The following is a 17,875-nucleotide window of genomic DNA, read 5'->3' as shown; positions in this document are numbered from 1 at the left end:
GTATCTTATAGAAATGAATGCATAGTAGTTCCTCTACATACAATGGACGGGCTTTTTTATTATTGTGAGTGAGTGAGTGTGTGTGTGTGTGTGTGTGTGGATCCTGTTTGTTAAGACCCAGCTGCAGGTCTACCTGCTGAGAATGTAGACCGTGAATAACTACTGTTGCTTTTGTGCAGTCAGGCTCGTGCGATTGTCTGCGGCCGTTTTTAAGACTAAGGGTCTTTTCTCCTGGCTGGACTTTGTGTGGAAATGTGAAAGAGTTGTGACTACACAGAGCAGAGGAGAAGAAAAGGAAGGATAGAGGAGAGAAAGGAGCGATAGAGCACAGAGGCTGATCAAAGGAGAGATACATCCTCAAATTCTATTCAAACGAGCTGTGAGAGTGCGTGAAAACCATGTTGTGGTATAGGAAGAGGTTGTGGGCTGATGTGTGTGGGTGTCTATTCGTAAAGTCAGAACACTGAAACAACTCAGGTGAATCAGGATTACAAACAACTGGATCTTTTATCTGAGGGCTGGAAATAAGAACAAATATACACCGACTTTTCCAAACACACTGTGCTTTTGAAGAACTGCTTGTCCAAGGCCAAATCTTTCAAAAGGACTTTCAAAAGCCACTGTTATAATAAAGTAATTAGTCATGAGAGGCCATGTTTTACACTGAATTCGCCATAGATAAGGTGACAACAACCTTATTATGAAAGAATATTTAAATGTATTTTTACTAAACAACATTAACAACATAGTAGTCATTATTCCACCAAGTAGTATAGTAGTACAGTTCATTATCCAAACGGCAACCTAGAGCAACAAAACAAAACAGATTTAAAAAAAAAAGTTTAGATGTTGTGACTCGTCATACCGTAGATATACAAATTTAAAATTCAAAGTAAAATTAAAACAAAACAAACAAACAAACAAAAAAGGTTTAGATGTAGTGACTGTAGATGCACATATTTCATATTTACAGTACAATTTACAAAAAATTAAATAAAGGTGTTGTGACAGGTCATCAAAATGTCCAGAAAATTTACAGCCAGTTTCTTTTGGGAAAACCTAAAATGTAACATTCAAAATGATTTCTATAATGCCCTTGACTAGCAATATCAAGTAGCAAATCATAATTCATGGCTGTCATCCAAGCTAAAATCTATTGGCCATTAAAAAAATAGTAATGAATTTTAACATCAAATGGTCAAATTTATTAGTCCGATTTGACCAATTTGATTATCCATTTACTCCACTTGTATCCTTCTATGTGAACACAGCAAATCATTCTTTCAATGCTCTGTCAAAAGTGTAGAGTGTAACAGAGAGAAAATAAAACATGGGAGAAAGCTTTCACATTCTTTACTCACCCCGTTTTAATTATTTTCATCTTACACTTTACACTTTTGTTTTTTCAGTGCTGTGACCTGTACTAGAGCTAATGGAGCAAGCGTATAACTACTTTACCCCTGACTGCACAACCCCAGGTCATGTCACTTACACAGAGAGGAATGCTGGTGTGATCTTGGTGGATGAGTGTGTGCTGTCTGGGATTGCCTGTTGATGCAGACAGTGTATATCTGTCCATACAGACGGACAGACACACACAGGTCACTATGAGTCACCTGACTCTATGGGGCAGGGATGACACACACACAGGGACATTTCAGTTAAGGACTTTAAAGGGCAAACCTAAACTGCCTCAAATGGCAGGCTGTTAGTGGTGGCACAACAACAAATGCTTTCAAACACTCACACACATATCTAAGGTGGCTCACTCATTTGTGTACAAACACAAGGTTAACAAAGGATTTGGATTCAAGCATCACACCCATGATTTGAAATGAGCTGTAATCACGAGCTTTACTTCAACAATTCTGATTTAAAACTAAGTCAATGCAACATTACTTTGACCCTTCAAAACCATTCGTAGTCTGATTTTTTTTTTCTTTTTGGTGAATGCAAAACATTCAGCGCAACCAGTATAGACAAACTCCCAATGAACTGGTTATTTTTATTGAATCAAAACATTTAATGCAACAGGTGTAGTTAAATATCAATGAACCTTATTTTTTTGTTTTTGACTCAAATACATTTACAGCAACCAGTGTAATCCGTTTCATGAAGCGATGACTCTTTTGAACCAGTTATTTTTGTTGAATTAAATATTTTTCATCCAACCAGTGTTGTCCAATTCATTAAGAAATTATTCTTATGAATCGATTCTTCTTGTTGAATCAAAAAAATTCAGTGTCATCAGTTTAGTTCAATTCATAAACAAAGGACTTTTATGAACTGGTTCTTTTTGCTGAATCAAAAACATTCTGAACAACCAGTGTAGGTCCAATTCATGAAAAATTAATGTTTTCTCTTTTTGAGATAGTCCTTTTAATTAATCATTCAAAACTCAGTTGAATAGTTTAGACACAACTGAAATAAAGAGCTGGTGAATCAAAATAAAATTTAAATGTGTATTGATACCCAACCCTAGGGAGTAAATATTACAATTTTACATGTTTTAGGTAAACTACTTCTTTCATTTCTACCACATAAACTGTTTTTCAGTGAACAGAAAATGAATGGAAATCTTGTTGCTTCACTTTGCAGCTAAGGGCCAAATGTGTGAACTACATAAAGTGCAAAATATCTCCTCTGAGTTTCCTCTGGCACCTCACTAACCCCGGCTCCCTGTTTGTGTCCATTCACATCACATATCCTTCACAGCCAAACAGATTACAGCCATTAATTGCCACGAGGAGCAAACCGTCAAGACGCTTCCAGCTGAAATCCATCAACGTGTCAGAGTTATTCAAGCGCTCTGACTGAGGGAAGCAGAAATTTCACAGCCTAATGGATCTAATGGAACAGATACAAATCGAAAATAACGTTTTTAACAGAACTTATTCACCGAGCCGGGAAACCGGCCTAATAGCAGATGGAGACTGAACAAATTACCTTGAGTCTAGCAGAAATATTTTCACACTGAGACAATGGCAAGGACTATGACAATTATGACATGGCAAAAATATTTTCTGTTGCTTTTCGTGATTGATAATCATTCAAAGCATCCCACGCAGGGGTGCGAACTGAAAAGAGAATGCTGGGACGAGGCATGAAATGTCATGACTTATCAAATCATCGAGTCAATGTGCCTCAGGGGGACAGTAACCTGTGCTTGCTGTCTGAATATTTCCCACCAAACCACAGACACAAACATTAAACACACACAGGTGAAGAAAGATGACTAATTAGCTCAACTCAAAGAAGTGTGGACAGACCTGTCATGACATGTAACAAAACATTAATAATTAGTGTTTTTAATTAGGCAGGAAGCTAATGTCCTCTTGAAAGTTGCCCCAGAGCATAGAGATCCACTATTAGGAATAACCTTTCAGATATGCCACTTAAAAACATTTTCAATTCATTTGAACAGATGGACACATCTTGTTTCAGCTCTTTGTAAGTGCGTTTGTTTGCAGACCTAGCATTGATTTAAACAATCACACACCGCATGCAGACATGACACACCAAAATCGCATCCTGCCAGCATTGTGTCGACTTCACAAGCACAGGCCACCGCAAGCTTACATTACACAATTGTGCTTTTTCTTCCATGGCTTGTCTGAAACGCAGACAAACACACAGACACAAGCGTAGTGTCTATTCTTACCCCTGTGTGATGGGCCGACTCATATGAGTCAGACTATGAGTGGACATCTGCCCCAACATGCCCCTTTTTGTGGCCTAAAAATATGACTTTGAATCTCCCTAATAAAAGGCACCTCACTGTGCTAATCAGTGTCTGGTGTAGTGAATTACAAGTGTTTATAATGTCAATATACAATCTGGGATTTATTTTTCTATAAAGGATACATGCAGTGATATCTTAGAATTTGGCCAAACAAAGCACCTTAGGAGGCAGAATAATTAAGTTGCCTATTTTTGTTTCAGAAATGAGACCTTAAAATACTGCCTATGCAGAGAGCTCATCCTTGATCTCACCTCATCTTTGATGTCTTCTTGCTGCTGTGCTGTGAAGATCTCCATGGCTCCCATGAGTCTCATCATAAGCTCATCCACTGTTGTGTCGCCTTCATCACACAAACAGAAAAACAACAACAATCAGACTGCAGCAGACTTTTGCAGTTCTTCATACTTTGAGATGCATGCAAAAGGTTCCAAATGGAAAATAATTGCATACGGTATGACATGTTGATCTAGCATTTAATTTTCATTTTATTCATTTTTTATTTGGAAAAACTTTCTGAATTATGAATTATTCATATGAATGCAAACCAATGCTAAAAATAAATGTATTCATTTATTTAAAGATTAAATGATTAAATTATGTTTTTATTAACAATTTAATTATGTATATCACAATTAAATATATATTTAAATATATTTTGAGTAATTTTACCCTCCAGAGACTAAACTGAGCTTAATGTAAACCTAAAAAAAAAGTTTTATAATTTTGAAAGAAATAAGAAACATTAACATGTAAAATAAATAATAAATAATTGAGATATGCACAATTTCTTGATCATTAATGAAACAAGTAAATTTGTGACGGGTTTTACACAAATTTGTGGAGCTCAAGGCCACTCAAGCGCTGCTATTATTAAACCAAAGATTTTCTGAAATTCTAAAGGGTAATCTTTCAATTCTACCTCAAATATTTGTTGACAATATCATTTTTTTTTCTATCCATGCATCCATCCACATGTTCTCAGATTTTCTGGTAGTACTAAGCAAGTTTAATTAATTGATGAAGTGTTATCTATAATTTCATTTGTAGTTCATTTAGATATATATTTTACCTTGAATGACATTTAAAACTTCATTTGATGTCCGTTTGCCCATGACAATTAAAAGTAATGGGAACTGGTCAGTCTTGTACGTCCGAATGGTCTGTGCAACAACACTGCCAAAGTGCCTTGTACACATCGTGAGTAGTCTAGAAAGAGAGTGAGAGAAGAGAGAGAGAGAGAGAGTCAGTAATTTAAGTGGACAGCCAGCCAGTGAAACTCCCCTGAACAATCACTGAGCTTAATAAGAGTACACAGCTCATCATATTAACAGACTTTAAAACCAATTCTGCTCTCCGCTCAGAGGATGGTCCTTCTCCAAACACTCCCCCGGTCTGAATTAGTATTCAGCTCCCGCCGCACCGAATTTGATAGGGCAGAGAGGATTTCTTATTCCATTACAAAGACAGAACTTTAAATTAACGTTTCGCTGAAGGAAAAGGGTAGCAGGCAGACTCAGAGAGCTCGCAGTAAATGTCATAATATTAATGAATTGCTATAGAGCGAATGCAAATATAGATTAGCTTCTCTCTTCTTTTAATAACACCACACCAAATTTCACCTTATTATTAGAGAACTATAAAAAAGTTCCATCAGAGGAGATGAGTGAGCACTTCTTGGGCTCTGGGTATATTCAGACATGCCTGAATGTACTACCTATAATTTATAAAATAGTATGTAGTATTTATACTATGTGCAGTAGTTATTCAGAATACACTACATGGAATAATGCATTTCTAATTAAACGCACTCCACCAGGCCTTCCATTTCTAACATAATGAATAAGGCAGTAGCAATGTCATCCGTAATCTCATTCAAAGTTAGTTAAGTTAAAGACACAGCATAGTTATTAAGCATTTTTAATTTTGTGACATTGTGGCGTACTGTAACTGAATATTCCCTATATTTCATATACCATTAGAATCAAAAATGAAAACGAGTGAAAATATGAATAAGAGGTGGTTACATGGTTAACTAACAGGACAACAGATGACTAGATTCCACAGAGCTTTTTCAGTGCCAAAAAATTTTAAACATCATACAAATAACACTTGTGTTTCCAGAGGTCCCATCAGGCATTGCAGTTGGCAGTTCATTGTCACATCAGTGATGCATAAAGAAATCTTGAAGAATGTTAAGAGTTTTCAAAGGACCTCAGGGGAGTTATTTTTGATTTTCTAGTTAGTAACACCAGGTGTTTCAAGTGTCTCGTCAAGGACGGCTTTGTAATTGGAGTGACACGCTCTCGTCTCCTTCTCAACCCTCGCTCAAGTCACACACTCTCAAGTGTGTGAACCGTAATATTTCCCCATCGCCTGAACCGACAGAGGTGTGGCACAGTATCAGACCATCTGCTGGGGCCACAGGGCGTGCACCGCTCTATGACTGTTTCCCTGAGAGAACAGTTTCTCGATCACAATGATCATGATACTCAAACTATGCATTGATTTTCAATGACACAATTGCACAGCAACAACAAACAACAGAATTCAAAGAATTTTCCTGGAGTTTTTAAATACTTTAATTTACTTCATATGAACACTAGATTTTTACATTGTCTTCACTCTAAGTCTACCAGATTTGTTTTTTTTTGTTTTTTACTTTTTTCACCCACAAGGAAAACTCTCCAATAGCTCACCCATCCTCAAAAAGTCACATTATTTGAGGTATCCTTTACACCTGTTGCAAAACAGGAAAAGATATACCCAGAATTTTATACTTTGGATTAGGGATTTTGTTAATGAATTATATTGCTGGAAAAATAGCCTTGTGGACATCTCTTTAACATCTCCAGTTTGAGTCCTGGCTACTGTTTCTTTCCTGATCCTTCTCTCCTATTTTGTCCTGTCTCTTCTCAATTGTTCTTTAAATAAAGACAAAAATAAAAATAATGCTTTAAATATTATCTTATGGCATGAATCTTTGTGTTGAAAATTGTTAATTCATAATGATTCAGTTTGATTCAATACACAAATTTGATTTAACAACAATTCAACTCAGTATTTTTAAAAATGCATTTACATTATTCTTTAAATACTTCCCCCAATGTATCTCACAGACCAGAAAAGGGAAAAGAAAAAAGAAAAAAAAAGAAAAAAAATGTTTCCTCTGACTTTTTGCTGCAGAACAAGAAACCTCTGCGCCTGTTGGAAAAAAAAGCTTTAAATTGCAATTATTTATATTTTTAGCACTGTCAATAAACCAGCTATATAAATCATCAGGATTTAATGGATTGAAGAAAAAATAAATAAAATTTTGTATCTGCTAGAACACAGTCAAATTGAGACCTGCAGCTTTTTCTTACATATACTAGTAACAAAGAGCACCTGTAGCACCTGTGGGTGCTAATTACATTCACTCTAATTACATTTGGGCTCTGGATTAATGCACAATTATGCTGAAAGTCTATGTGATCGGTGTCAGCGATTAGCGATTCACAGGCTTCATTCACAGAGTTAGCTTTGAAAAACACTGCCAGTCACCATCCACAATCACCAATCAGTCAGGCCTGGCTCGGGAGCGTGAGAATGAGGTGTGTATGTGTGTATGAGTATGTCAGCGTATAAGGATGTGAGATTGTGTGTGTGTGTGTGTCTGTCTCTCTCTCTGTTCGCATTATGAATAGCCCCAGATGTTGCCCGCCTTTAATCTGTGGTAGAAAGGCTCAGCTGGGGCAAAAAGCAGAAAGGGAGGGAGAGGGGTATAGAGGCAAGGTTGGACTGAAGGAGCCCCTGCAGAAGCAGGTCACTAGCTGGTCTTTCTCTCCCCGTCCGCTCCGGAGGGAGGCCTTTAGGGTGAAGCCTACTGGAAGGAAAAGTAGAGGCCTGCTCAGAAGCAAAGCCTGCTGGGACCAATCAAGAATCCATCTGCTGCCTGACCAGCTTCTCCCTTTTTCTCTCTCTGTTTGTTTCCTTTTCTGGCTTTACATTTTTATTTTGCACGCTCCGCTTCTACCTGAAGCCATCTGGGATCTTCGTACAGTTTACTCAACATCTCGAAAACAAAGCACATTTGAAACAGGGAAGAATGATTTATTTTTGCAATCTTAATACTGTTTTGGGCATAAGTTTCTACTGCTTCAGAGGAACAAAAGTTGAATTTGACTAAAGACAAAGCGTAAATCCAAAGCGAAATGAAGCCATTGAGTACATCTTTGTATGGGTTTAATCAAAGTAAATTTGAAACAGGGCAGAATAGAGTGTTTTTCCAACCTTAATGCTATTTTAGGTGCATGTTTCTCTTGCTTCTGAGGGCCAAAAGTTGCATTTGCCCAGTGACAAAATGTAAAACCTCTGTAATTGGTGTCCTGAAATTAAGACATTCTGAGGAGTGTGCTCTATGATGGATGTGTGTCTAACTGACCCTTTAGCGGGGCAGATTAGTACAGATTGCCCTACCGGGGCCTCAGTGAGCAAACACGACATCTTTTGTTAAAGCCCTCTATGAGGAAAGAGTCAGAAGAGGAGAGGGGGGAAGGGAGGAATGCCTCTCATTAAGAGATCATCCATTTTGAGTGTGAAAATGCTTCCGATCCCCACCGTTCTGGATGGTTTGACTGCCATTGTGAGCGTATTCGATGAGACAGATGAAAGGAAGGAGCTTGCTAAACAGTGTTACCTGGCTTTATTAGCTTCTTTAGTAACGTCCCAGGCCCATGTGATGAAGTTCTGGCTGAGATATGACACTATGGAGTCTGCGCACATCATCTGAGAGCAAAACACGTTACTGAGGACACTCTCGTCATTGTGGAGGTAGATGGCCAGCAGTTTTCTCTGAATGACAGAAACACAACATATACAAACAGTTAGGCATAGGTATCATAAGAATTGAGATTATGGATATGATTAAAATTCATCTTTATGCTTGTAGTTCCTTAACAATTCATTTAATAATTAATATTTCATTGATTTGGAAAGATAATTTGGAAAACAGAAAAGCAACTGCTGCCCACAAGAGTCTGTAGCCAAATGAAGAAATCATTTCAGAATAAATTAAACAAATCAAATCAAATTTCAAAAAAATATTTTCAAACAGGTGCTAATGGCCACACAAGTTATTCCATCCCCAACATCTAATTTGCTGAAAAACATGAAAATAAAATAATATAAAAATGTTGTTTTAAAACAGAAATATTACAATATAATATAATATAAAATAACATTTTAATATTTAAAAATTATATAGATATATTTGTATAGGTATATTTGTGGTGTAAGTGGTATTTATGTAAAACTACATTTGTGGTCTTGCAGAATTTGCAAAATGTTAATAATTTTATCAAAATAATATGCATGTATGTATGTAAACATTTGAGCAACAACTGTATATAGTTTTAAAAAATGTACACACAGTAAATAGTTCAATTCGCATCTGGGGAAGAACTTGACAAAAAATAAAAAATAAAAATTCCAAACCATTCAAATATCTGCACTGAATAAAGAGAGACATTCACCCATTTATAAACTAATGCCCACACAAGTTATTCCATTCCCACATCCAATTTTCAGAAAAGAAAAGCATGAAAACTGAAGCCTCAATGGTCATTTCACTACCTATGAAGCCAGAACCCATCTAATCCCGGCTCACTGATCCACCCTTATTTCATGATTCACCATCAGGCTTTCTGAGAGCTTTAAGGCCACTAACGCTTCACCAGGGTCCACGAGCAGAAAAAGACAGCGAGTGCCCTCCCCGCAAACCCTGAGCAAAACAAACATCCAAACCAAATCAAACTGATGCAGGCTAAATCAAACTTTCTCTGAAAAACAAAAACCGAACAAATCGCTTTATTTGTTTTGCATCAAATGCCAGTGCCCTCTCTCCATCGTCGCAGGTTAGCACAGGAAGGCACAGCTGATGTAGACGCACGTCCAAATCCACGGATATTTACATCGTCAGATGGATGGCACTCGCTTGCATAACCCAGCAACTAATAAAAAAAAAAAAAAAAATGGACACCGCCACAAACATGAAAGGTTTCGCCAGACAAGGCAGGGGAATAAAACCCACCGAATTACAGAACAACTCTGAACGTTTCCTACAGCTCTGGCCCCCAACGGTTCGTCGAATACAGCAGGAGGGATTTCTCAACAGTCTGATGGCGGAAAAACAGAAAGCAAAGCCGGGAGAGAAGCGAAGGAGGGCGTCAACGGAGGAGAGAAAGTTGGGCTCTACGGAGGTGTGTATGGAGGGAGCGCTGCTGTGTTTGCACAGTGATTAAAGCTCTCGAATGAGCCGCACGGCCCCTGGCGGGAGAGAGCTCAGGCCTCTTTCACTAGCCCAATTCAAGGCCCTGAAAAGATTAAACACTCACGCTGGGTAAACAAGCAAATGGGACCTAGAGAGAGGGCGAGATTTTACTCGTCAAAAACTAGAAGGGGGGTGGATGAAAACGAGATATGAACTTTTCCACTCCTCTCTTGTAGTCTATTCTAAAACTGACATGGCTGTTTCAGCACTGACTGAACGTATTCGCTCCGAGCTGTTAAAACGTTTTGACCTTTTGAGGCCTCTAAGATTTCACTGAAGAGGTGGGGAGACGCTACTTTCGATAATAACAGTCTTTGGTCAGCTCCCTCGTTTCACGCCCCTCCATTACCCACAGTCACTCCTCTCTACTTTCATCCCATTGTTTTCTCCACCTTTCTTTCCCTCGTTTTTGTGGGGCTTTTCTTAGCCTGCAGAAATCAATGCTCAATCCAAATTACTGGGTCTGTTCTGGGGAAGAAACTGACCCAAAAGCTCTTTCTGTCACCTTGAGCTGTCCCCCACCTGCTCGGGACGAGAATCCTGAAATGGTGATGAGGAAAGTGTAGAGACGCGAGAGGAACATGGGAGAGGACAGAGAGGGAGGTGGGTCGAAGGAGAGAGAAAGCTGATCTGTCCTGTGAGTGGGACAGTACTAGTTTTCACACAGTTGTCTGAAAGTGAGGAATTCCCAGGCTAACTTTGGACATGCGAGTCAGTGATGTAGAAGCATGACTACAAAGCAAAATCTGCAAAATGACGGCCTATTCACACCAAGCACGGCTGCTTGGCATGAAAAACATGAATGAAACAATGTATCACTTTGTAGTCCTTTACACAAATCAGTCATTATTTATTCACATACAAGTAATTAAAAAAAATATCATTCAGATATCGAAATTTGGAGGATGATGGAAATTGAATGCAAAAAGACACGCTTTAAATTTTGTGTTGCGTCAACCTTGATGTGAACAGGCTTTGCGATTGAATTTACCTAATCAAGAACATGCTAACCACCTTGAACAAAGCATTTGCAATTAGTAGGGCTGCCCCCTGATAGTAGACTAATCGTTAGTCGACCAGAAGAGGCTTGGTCGACCAAAATTTTATTAGTCGCAGAAAAAAAAAAAAAAATCCACATTGGCGAAGTCACGTAGATGGTTAACGGCTGGTCTATGGTAATACAGTACATCCGGCAGGACATCCAAACGCTCGCCTATCATTCATCCACCACAATGGCTCATCATCTAAAATATGTAAGTATTAACAACTTTACATGGCCGCTCTATCTACTGTTAACCTAGAGAAATTTGCGCTCTTCAGTGTCTGAGCAGAGTGTGGAAGCTGAACAGTAGAGTGCTCACTGCAGGACAGATGGAGACGCTGGTGCGCTCACTTGCTCTTAAAATTCTCTATAATGTTTGGTCATACAGATAAGAGTAATACATCTTTCAAATATGTAACGACTTTACGTTTATTTGTATGCACTCACAATAACAACAAAACGCGCTTTTGTAAAATAATGAAAGCAAACTAGATGTGCTTTCTGCCGTCTCGTCTCTGTGAACTTGAGCGCAAAACTCTGTGTATATCTTTGCCTTACAGAAATTAAAAATATAGGCTACCTATAGAGAGTGAAATGTCTACTTTCAAATGAACAAATTCAAATGGAAAACAAATATTCTCAGATTATGTAATCCATATCAAACTAAAGCCAAAGAAAACACTTGTTTATCAATGAATTATTAAAATATTAATGCAGCCTCCTTACTGTTTTTCCCTGACACATTCATAATCATTACTTCTGCCGGTGTGCTGTGGCAAGCTTTATGCATGTGCTTCAGTGTTTATTAGGCTATGTAGGCAATCAAAGGCTCATTATAGTGATTTAAATGGTTTATTAATAAACGTGCAATTAGTCGACTACTGCTTAAAATGAACGACTACTAGTCGACCAGAAAAATCAGAGGACAGCCCTAGCAATTAGTAAAAGTGTCTTCAAAAATGTACAAATAATGGTTTGAAATTTAGTGTTACACCGTGCACTAACCAGGCAAAGTTTCCAGCATTAATGTGCCTCCATTCAATCAACAACCAAAGAACAGAACCAAGTCACTCATCCTACATTTCTTCTTTTTTAATAATCTACTTCACTTGGATGAACATCATAATGCAGTCTGCTACTACTTCCATTACATTGTGGTTTTATTAATGCTCTATCAAGAGAGATTTTGGACCAATGAGATTTCACTGTGGGCAGATCTACCAGTGTAACACTGCAGAAACCGAAATAAAGCGAGTGGCAAAATGTCCTGCTAATGATATTAACAATGTTATTTCTTATGATGTAAGAAACAGCTAGTTTTTATCTAATGCTATTTACAGGGGCCGGCTGCATAACAGGTTTAGACTAGTCTTATAATTTAGTCATTTAATTTTTTTCTTTAAGAGTGGTCATGTTTTTTTTTATTCAGTTAATTAAGTTGAATTAAAAAATAAGACTGATTACCCTTTGGTGAACTGCTAGTTGGTCAAACTCATTCTTAAGTTTATGCAACTGGCCCCAGCAGGACTCCTGGAGTCTGGTCACACTTCTACTGACTAAAAAAAAAAAAACATTTTTTTTCAAATTATCGCAAGACATTCTGTTGATGGCTCCACCTGCTCGACCATGAGTGTAACGCTAGTTATACAGACGATCATCTTGTATAAGTATTGTGCAAGGATGTTTTTAATTACAGGCAATGTGTAGGCTATGTGGTGGGGGGGGGGGGGGGGGGGGTGAAAGTGATCATCCTCTTTTGCCTGTAGGAAAGCAAACAATGGGAAATGAGGAGTTCATGTTACTGCTCTCTCGACCTGTAGCGGACTGCTTTAACAGATGGCACTTACAATACTATAAGAGATTCTCCCACAAAAACTGAACAATAATCTAGTAATAATAATAATCGTGTTGCCTAATTAGAGTTTAGCTTTAAGAGCTGCCTTGTGTATATGTAATACAACTCTTAAAGGGCCAGTCCACCCAGAAATGAAAATTATGTCATTATTTAGTCACCCACGTCACTCCAAACCCCAAATTATTTTCTTTCTTCCAGAGGACAAAAAAGGGTCATTTTTAAAGAAGTTTTGAAAAGGATGCAAAAGAACCATAAAAGTATCATAAAAGTGGTTCACATGATTCACGCACTATATTCCAAGTGTTCAGATAGCTTTGAAACAAACAGAATAATATGCAAGTCATTATTATTTATTAAATTGTAACAGTGATTATAATCTTCCTCTCCAGTGTAATGTGAAACATTAGGATTTGCCTCACAAGAATGATTCACTCATGAATCAGACATTGTTACTTCTCTTGTGGACACGCACGACTGACACATCAATAAATTATTTTGATCAATGTAAAAAGGCAAGAGTCATTTTTCATCAGTTCTCCTGTTAGAACAGCACTGTCGGTCACAAGTCTTTCGGGTGTCAGAAAACTCATCTCTCTCTGTATCTCTTTTCTCGCGGACTGAAAAATCGCTTCGTCACGGAGGCTTCGCTATAAAGCTCATACATGAAAAACCCATGAAGGGCGCGAAGGAGCTATGAATTTTGATGGCCGTCTTTGTGCGGGTGGCAGAGGAGGGTTAGCGTGATTAGCTGGATGTTAAGGGGATTTGTGATGAGGCCTGTGTGCTGATGGGTGGCCTGACTCAAGAGTCTTCCGCTGATCCTCCGGATGAACTCCAGGGCCTCCAGCATTTTCATTAAGGATGGATTGGGAGCATCTCCCACTCTAGAAACACTTCATCACATGTAGTGTTTTACTTAGTGATTAGCCTCTCAGGCCTGTGAGAGAGGGGCACAAGTGCCCTCAAAAAAATCCATCCCACACATGCACACGTGCACATGAAATGTTCACAGCCGTGGCTAAACAACCTACACTTAATGAGAAGACTGGCTGACTGAAAGGTGGAGAGCACAGTGGCTCAAGCGATGGCCTGAGTAGTTTGAAATGGGTTTCTTGAATGCTTGCCTTTGAGAATGCTATTTTACTGGTCTTTGTTTTTGCAGTTCTATATGGTGATGTTAGTGTGCAGAAATTTCATCAGTGTTCATCAGTGAAACCAAAATAAAAAAGAAGTTATTTAATTAAATATATAGTCTGTTGCACAGCATGTCTGAAAGAGAAGTGTGCACATGATCAGCTCATGATCTGATGTTTTCACTTCACAATGCATGTGCTGTGAGTTTAACATGCATTTGGGACTGCAACGGGCACCAATTATGCATTACTTTCACATTTGCATAATTTCCAACATATTTGTGGTCGTATGATTAAAGCATTTCGCAAGATTTGTAAATAGACGTGTTGTAAACCTGTTTTCACTGAAACTGCAATTTTCCACCAAAATAAAAGCCTACAAGTGAAGATATGAAGACAAAATAAAAAATGTATACATTTTATGAAATTCAAATGAAATGTATTGTTCATTTACATTTATTTTATGGTGTAAGTATTAAGTATTATTATTATTATATTTTAATTATTTGGCTTCAACTTTAACATCAACGCAAATCAATGCAAGGTTTTTTAAAAATCTGGGGGTGGCTTCTCCTAGACACTATTAGACAGACCAAGGTCCATCCCCCATATTCTCACAATCCTATGGGAAACACGTTACGTCATAATGAACTAATACCATAATTTAGTGTTTATCGTAAAATACACAAAAAATATTTTCAAAAGTCTTTTGGGACTTTGCTGTACCGGAAAAACATTCCAGTTGACGTCGATCCATTTTTAGAAATTTCTATTCATCTTTCATAATTTTGCCTCAAAAGTGCTTTTTAATGACGCATACCTTAAATATGTCCTGTTCTTCCTAAAGATAAATCCTCTGGCTGAAGCCCAAAAGGAGAACAACTGCGAATGGCATACTAGAGAAGCGCACATGGATAAAAGAGTGAAAAAGTATGACCCATGAAGAAAAACACTGACTGTCTGCAAGAGAGGAACACAGAGGGTCATCTCTTCTTCTTACATTAGTTTGTTTTCACTGACACACTGAACTGTCTCCTCGGGGGAGAGCGGCGGCCATATTGTGCCTGTGCTGAGGAGAGGAGGAGATCAGCTGGGCTGCAGGCAGGAAGCCATTCCAGCCCGCTCCTCATGCTCAAAAACCCCCTGAACATCTTGCTGCATCCTCCCAGTCTAATAAGACCATAATCCACACAAGCTGTCAGTTGATACAAGCCTCCTTATGAGGACACAGCGGGAAAACCAGCGCAAAGCTGTTCTAAATAAAGCTTCAGCTGTTCAAATGGGAAACGGAAATTTGATGGATATTTATCATGATAAGGGGCCAGTTCTGCCAATCAAACGTTTAGTGTTGTTTATATACCTGTGCATATGAGTCTCAGAAGAAATGTTAGAGATGTGACCTGGTAGTGCATATGCTTATATGTGGGCAACAAAGGCTTCTGGAGTCTGGCTCAGGTCATTTCCTGATCCCACATCCCACTGTTTTCCCAATCCTTTCCAGTACCGCCTCTGACTGTCACCATTAATAATATTAAAATAAAATAAAATAAAATAAATCACTTATAATAAAAAAAAGGAAATAGTTTAATTAAAAAAAATACATTTAAATAAAATCATGATATAAATGACACATTTATTGATTGGTAAATTATGGAGTTTATACTCACATCTCTGGCTTTGCCATAAAAGGCCTCTTGAGCTGCTGCTTCCAAGGAGCCGATGTAGAACACAGGATGGGAATCGCCATATCTGCAAAACATACATGCACACACTAAGCAAATATCAAACACAAATAAGCAAATACCAAATATCAGAGTAGCTATTTTCAAACATTAAAAACATCTTATTCAAAACTAGCAGCAGTGATGAAAAAATGTGTACAAGACACCGCATACTGAGCTACAAAGAAATGCAGTTTATGTTTGGTTTTCTTTAGTGAAATTGGATGACAAGTGTTACTTTGTCCAGGGATCTCACCTTCTAGAAAATTCAGCAGTAAAGTGCAGTAAGGCATCACCCTCATTTTCACTGTTCTCTGGCACTGAGGATAGATGAAGGAATATATCAATACAGATATCCAGTAAACACCATTCCTTCATGGTCAACCCCAGATGAAATGACACTGTATAACTTACTCATCGGAGACTTTCGACAAGTTGAGCTTCCCATGCCAAAGATTTCAGATTCATCTACACCAAACTCAGGTGCATCCTCGAAATCATCTCCCTCACTGTCACTGACCATGTGAACATCTGTACACTGTAACACAGAAGCAATTTCTTAAAAAAAAACAATTAATGTGACAAAACTAGAGATGCACAATTTATCTGTGATCACACCAATGGGGATGCGACAAGGAACTTGAACATTTCTCAAATAAATCTAAATCTCTAAATAAGTAAATACATTAAAAACTAATCTCTAATTCAAAATTGCTTCAGTGTCAACTGCGGCATGAATGACTAAATTTGCCAATCCCTAGATTAGGCTAATATATTTAATGACAATATCAAAACCTATTTTTTAAGTAAAACTACAATAAATTTTTACAATAAATCTACAATAAACTACAATAAATCAGTTATAAACTAAAAAACCATCTTAAAAACATATTTTCTACAGTATATCAAAATGTTAAATCTAATTTATAATCCTAATTTCACTTAAAGGTATGTGTGTTCATAATCAGGGGGGAAAAAACAAAAACAAACAAAAGAATTATAATCCTGGCAATAAAAACAAAAATAGCTATTAGTGTCAGCCAAAAATGCCTATTATTAGTGACCACCCAATTACAACTCCATAAAGTATAATAGTTCATAAAATAGTTCCCATTTTAATTCTACATTGGGGACCAAACCTAATATGAACGGTGCAGAGAATGTAATAGTTGCCAATCTGTTGAAAGGTTGCCATCAGACTTGAAACACAGGGGCAAGTCTGGCTGCAGTGTTACGCCTGGCAACTCGACAGCGATCCCTGTGCCCACTACATATTATTTCATCAATTCAGAGCGGGACTGCGTTTCGATTCCAACAACGAGTTTCTCATTAAAGATAAAAATGGCAATCATTTATCCATTTTGACTGAGCGGAGCAGTCTAATTAAAAATCCCACAAAACATTAGAATTGCCAAAACTGGCACCACATGCTGTCTTTCCATATGTTGAAAAATTAAAAAACAAAAACAGCAGAAATGAAATATATAAATGTAAAAATTATAAGAGAAACAGAACTTCTTCATGGTTCTCATCTACAGGTAAACGATGGCAGATTTGACACTGTTTGTGCATTGTAGTGGTGTTGATGTGTGTTCTGCTTAACCTCGTCAGTCTGGTCCACCGTGAGCGCAGGGGAAGATCTTCTGCACACAGTCAGGTGGTGGCAGGGGTAACTGATTCCACTGGAGGCCAGAGTCATCTGTGCAATGTAAAAATTGATTTATTAGACATTTTAGCATTGTTTCCCCAACCTTTCTGTTGTATGTAGAATGAAACACCCCTTTTTGTTAACGGAAAAGACCATAAAGTCATCGTAGCTAACGTTTATGAAGTTATCGTTTTGGGTTTGGAACATCATGAGGAGCCTGCGATGATAGAATTATTGGGTGAACTATTCCTTTAAGATAGCATTTCCCAGTAAAGTTCGCAGAGACCACCAGTATTCATCTTCGCAGGGTTTCAGAGGTACTGTCTGTTTGGCACTCTAAAGAGCATCACATGCAGCATACGGTTAGCTGCTGGTGAAGGCCTGAGTACCTCATTAACTCTCAGGCTAGAGTGGAAATGTCAGCAGC

General features: G+C 38.0%; 2 protein-coding genes across 2 annotated transcripts in view; both read right to left on the bottom strand.

Moving 5' to 3' along the window:
• Positions 1-17,875, bottom strand: part of LOC306848081 (retinal Mueller cells isomerohydrolase) — a 219,813-nt gene that overhangs the window by 19,167 nt on the left and 182,771 nt on the right. The window lies entirely within an intron of this gene.
• Positions 1-17,875, bottom strand: part of LOC306847776 (FAS-associated factor 1-like) — a 72,884-nt gene that overhangs the window by 16,765 nt on the left and 38,244 nt on the right. Inside the window, exons 9-15 of the mRNA XM_079381923.1 lie at positions 17,404-17,499; positions 16,215-16,338; positions 16,057-16,120; positions 15,747-15,828; positions 8,418-8,572; positions 4,812-4,948; positions 3,994-4,082 (exon numbers count right to left, since the gene is read on the bottom strand). Of these exons, the coding sequence (XP_079238049.1) occupies positions 3,994-4,082; positions 4,812-4,948; positions 8,418-8,572; positions 15,747-15,828; positions 16,057-16,120; positions 16,215-16,338; positions 17,404-17,499 (747 nt within the window). The remainder of the gene's footprint in view (positions 1-3,993; positions 4,083-4,811; positions 4,949-8,417; positions 8,573-15,746; positions 15,829-16,056; positions 16,121-16,214; positions 16,339-17,403; positions 17,500-17,875) is intronic.

The sequence above is a fragment of the Barbus barbus genome, assembly GCF_936440315.1.
Source record: "Barbus barbus genome assembly, chromosome: 28".
In the NCBI taxonomy this organism is placed as follows: Eukaryota; Metazoa; Chordata; class Actinopteri; order Cypriniformes; family Cyprinidae; genus Barbus; species Barbus barbus.
The sequence above is the reverse complement of the archived record's forward strand: the minus strand, read 5'-3'. Positions and strand labels throughout refer to the sequence as shown.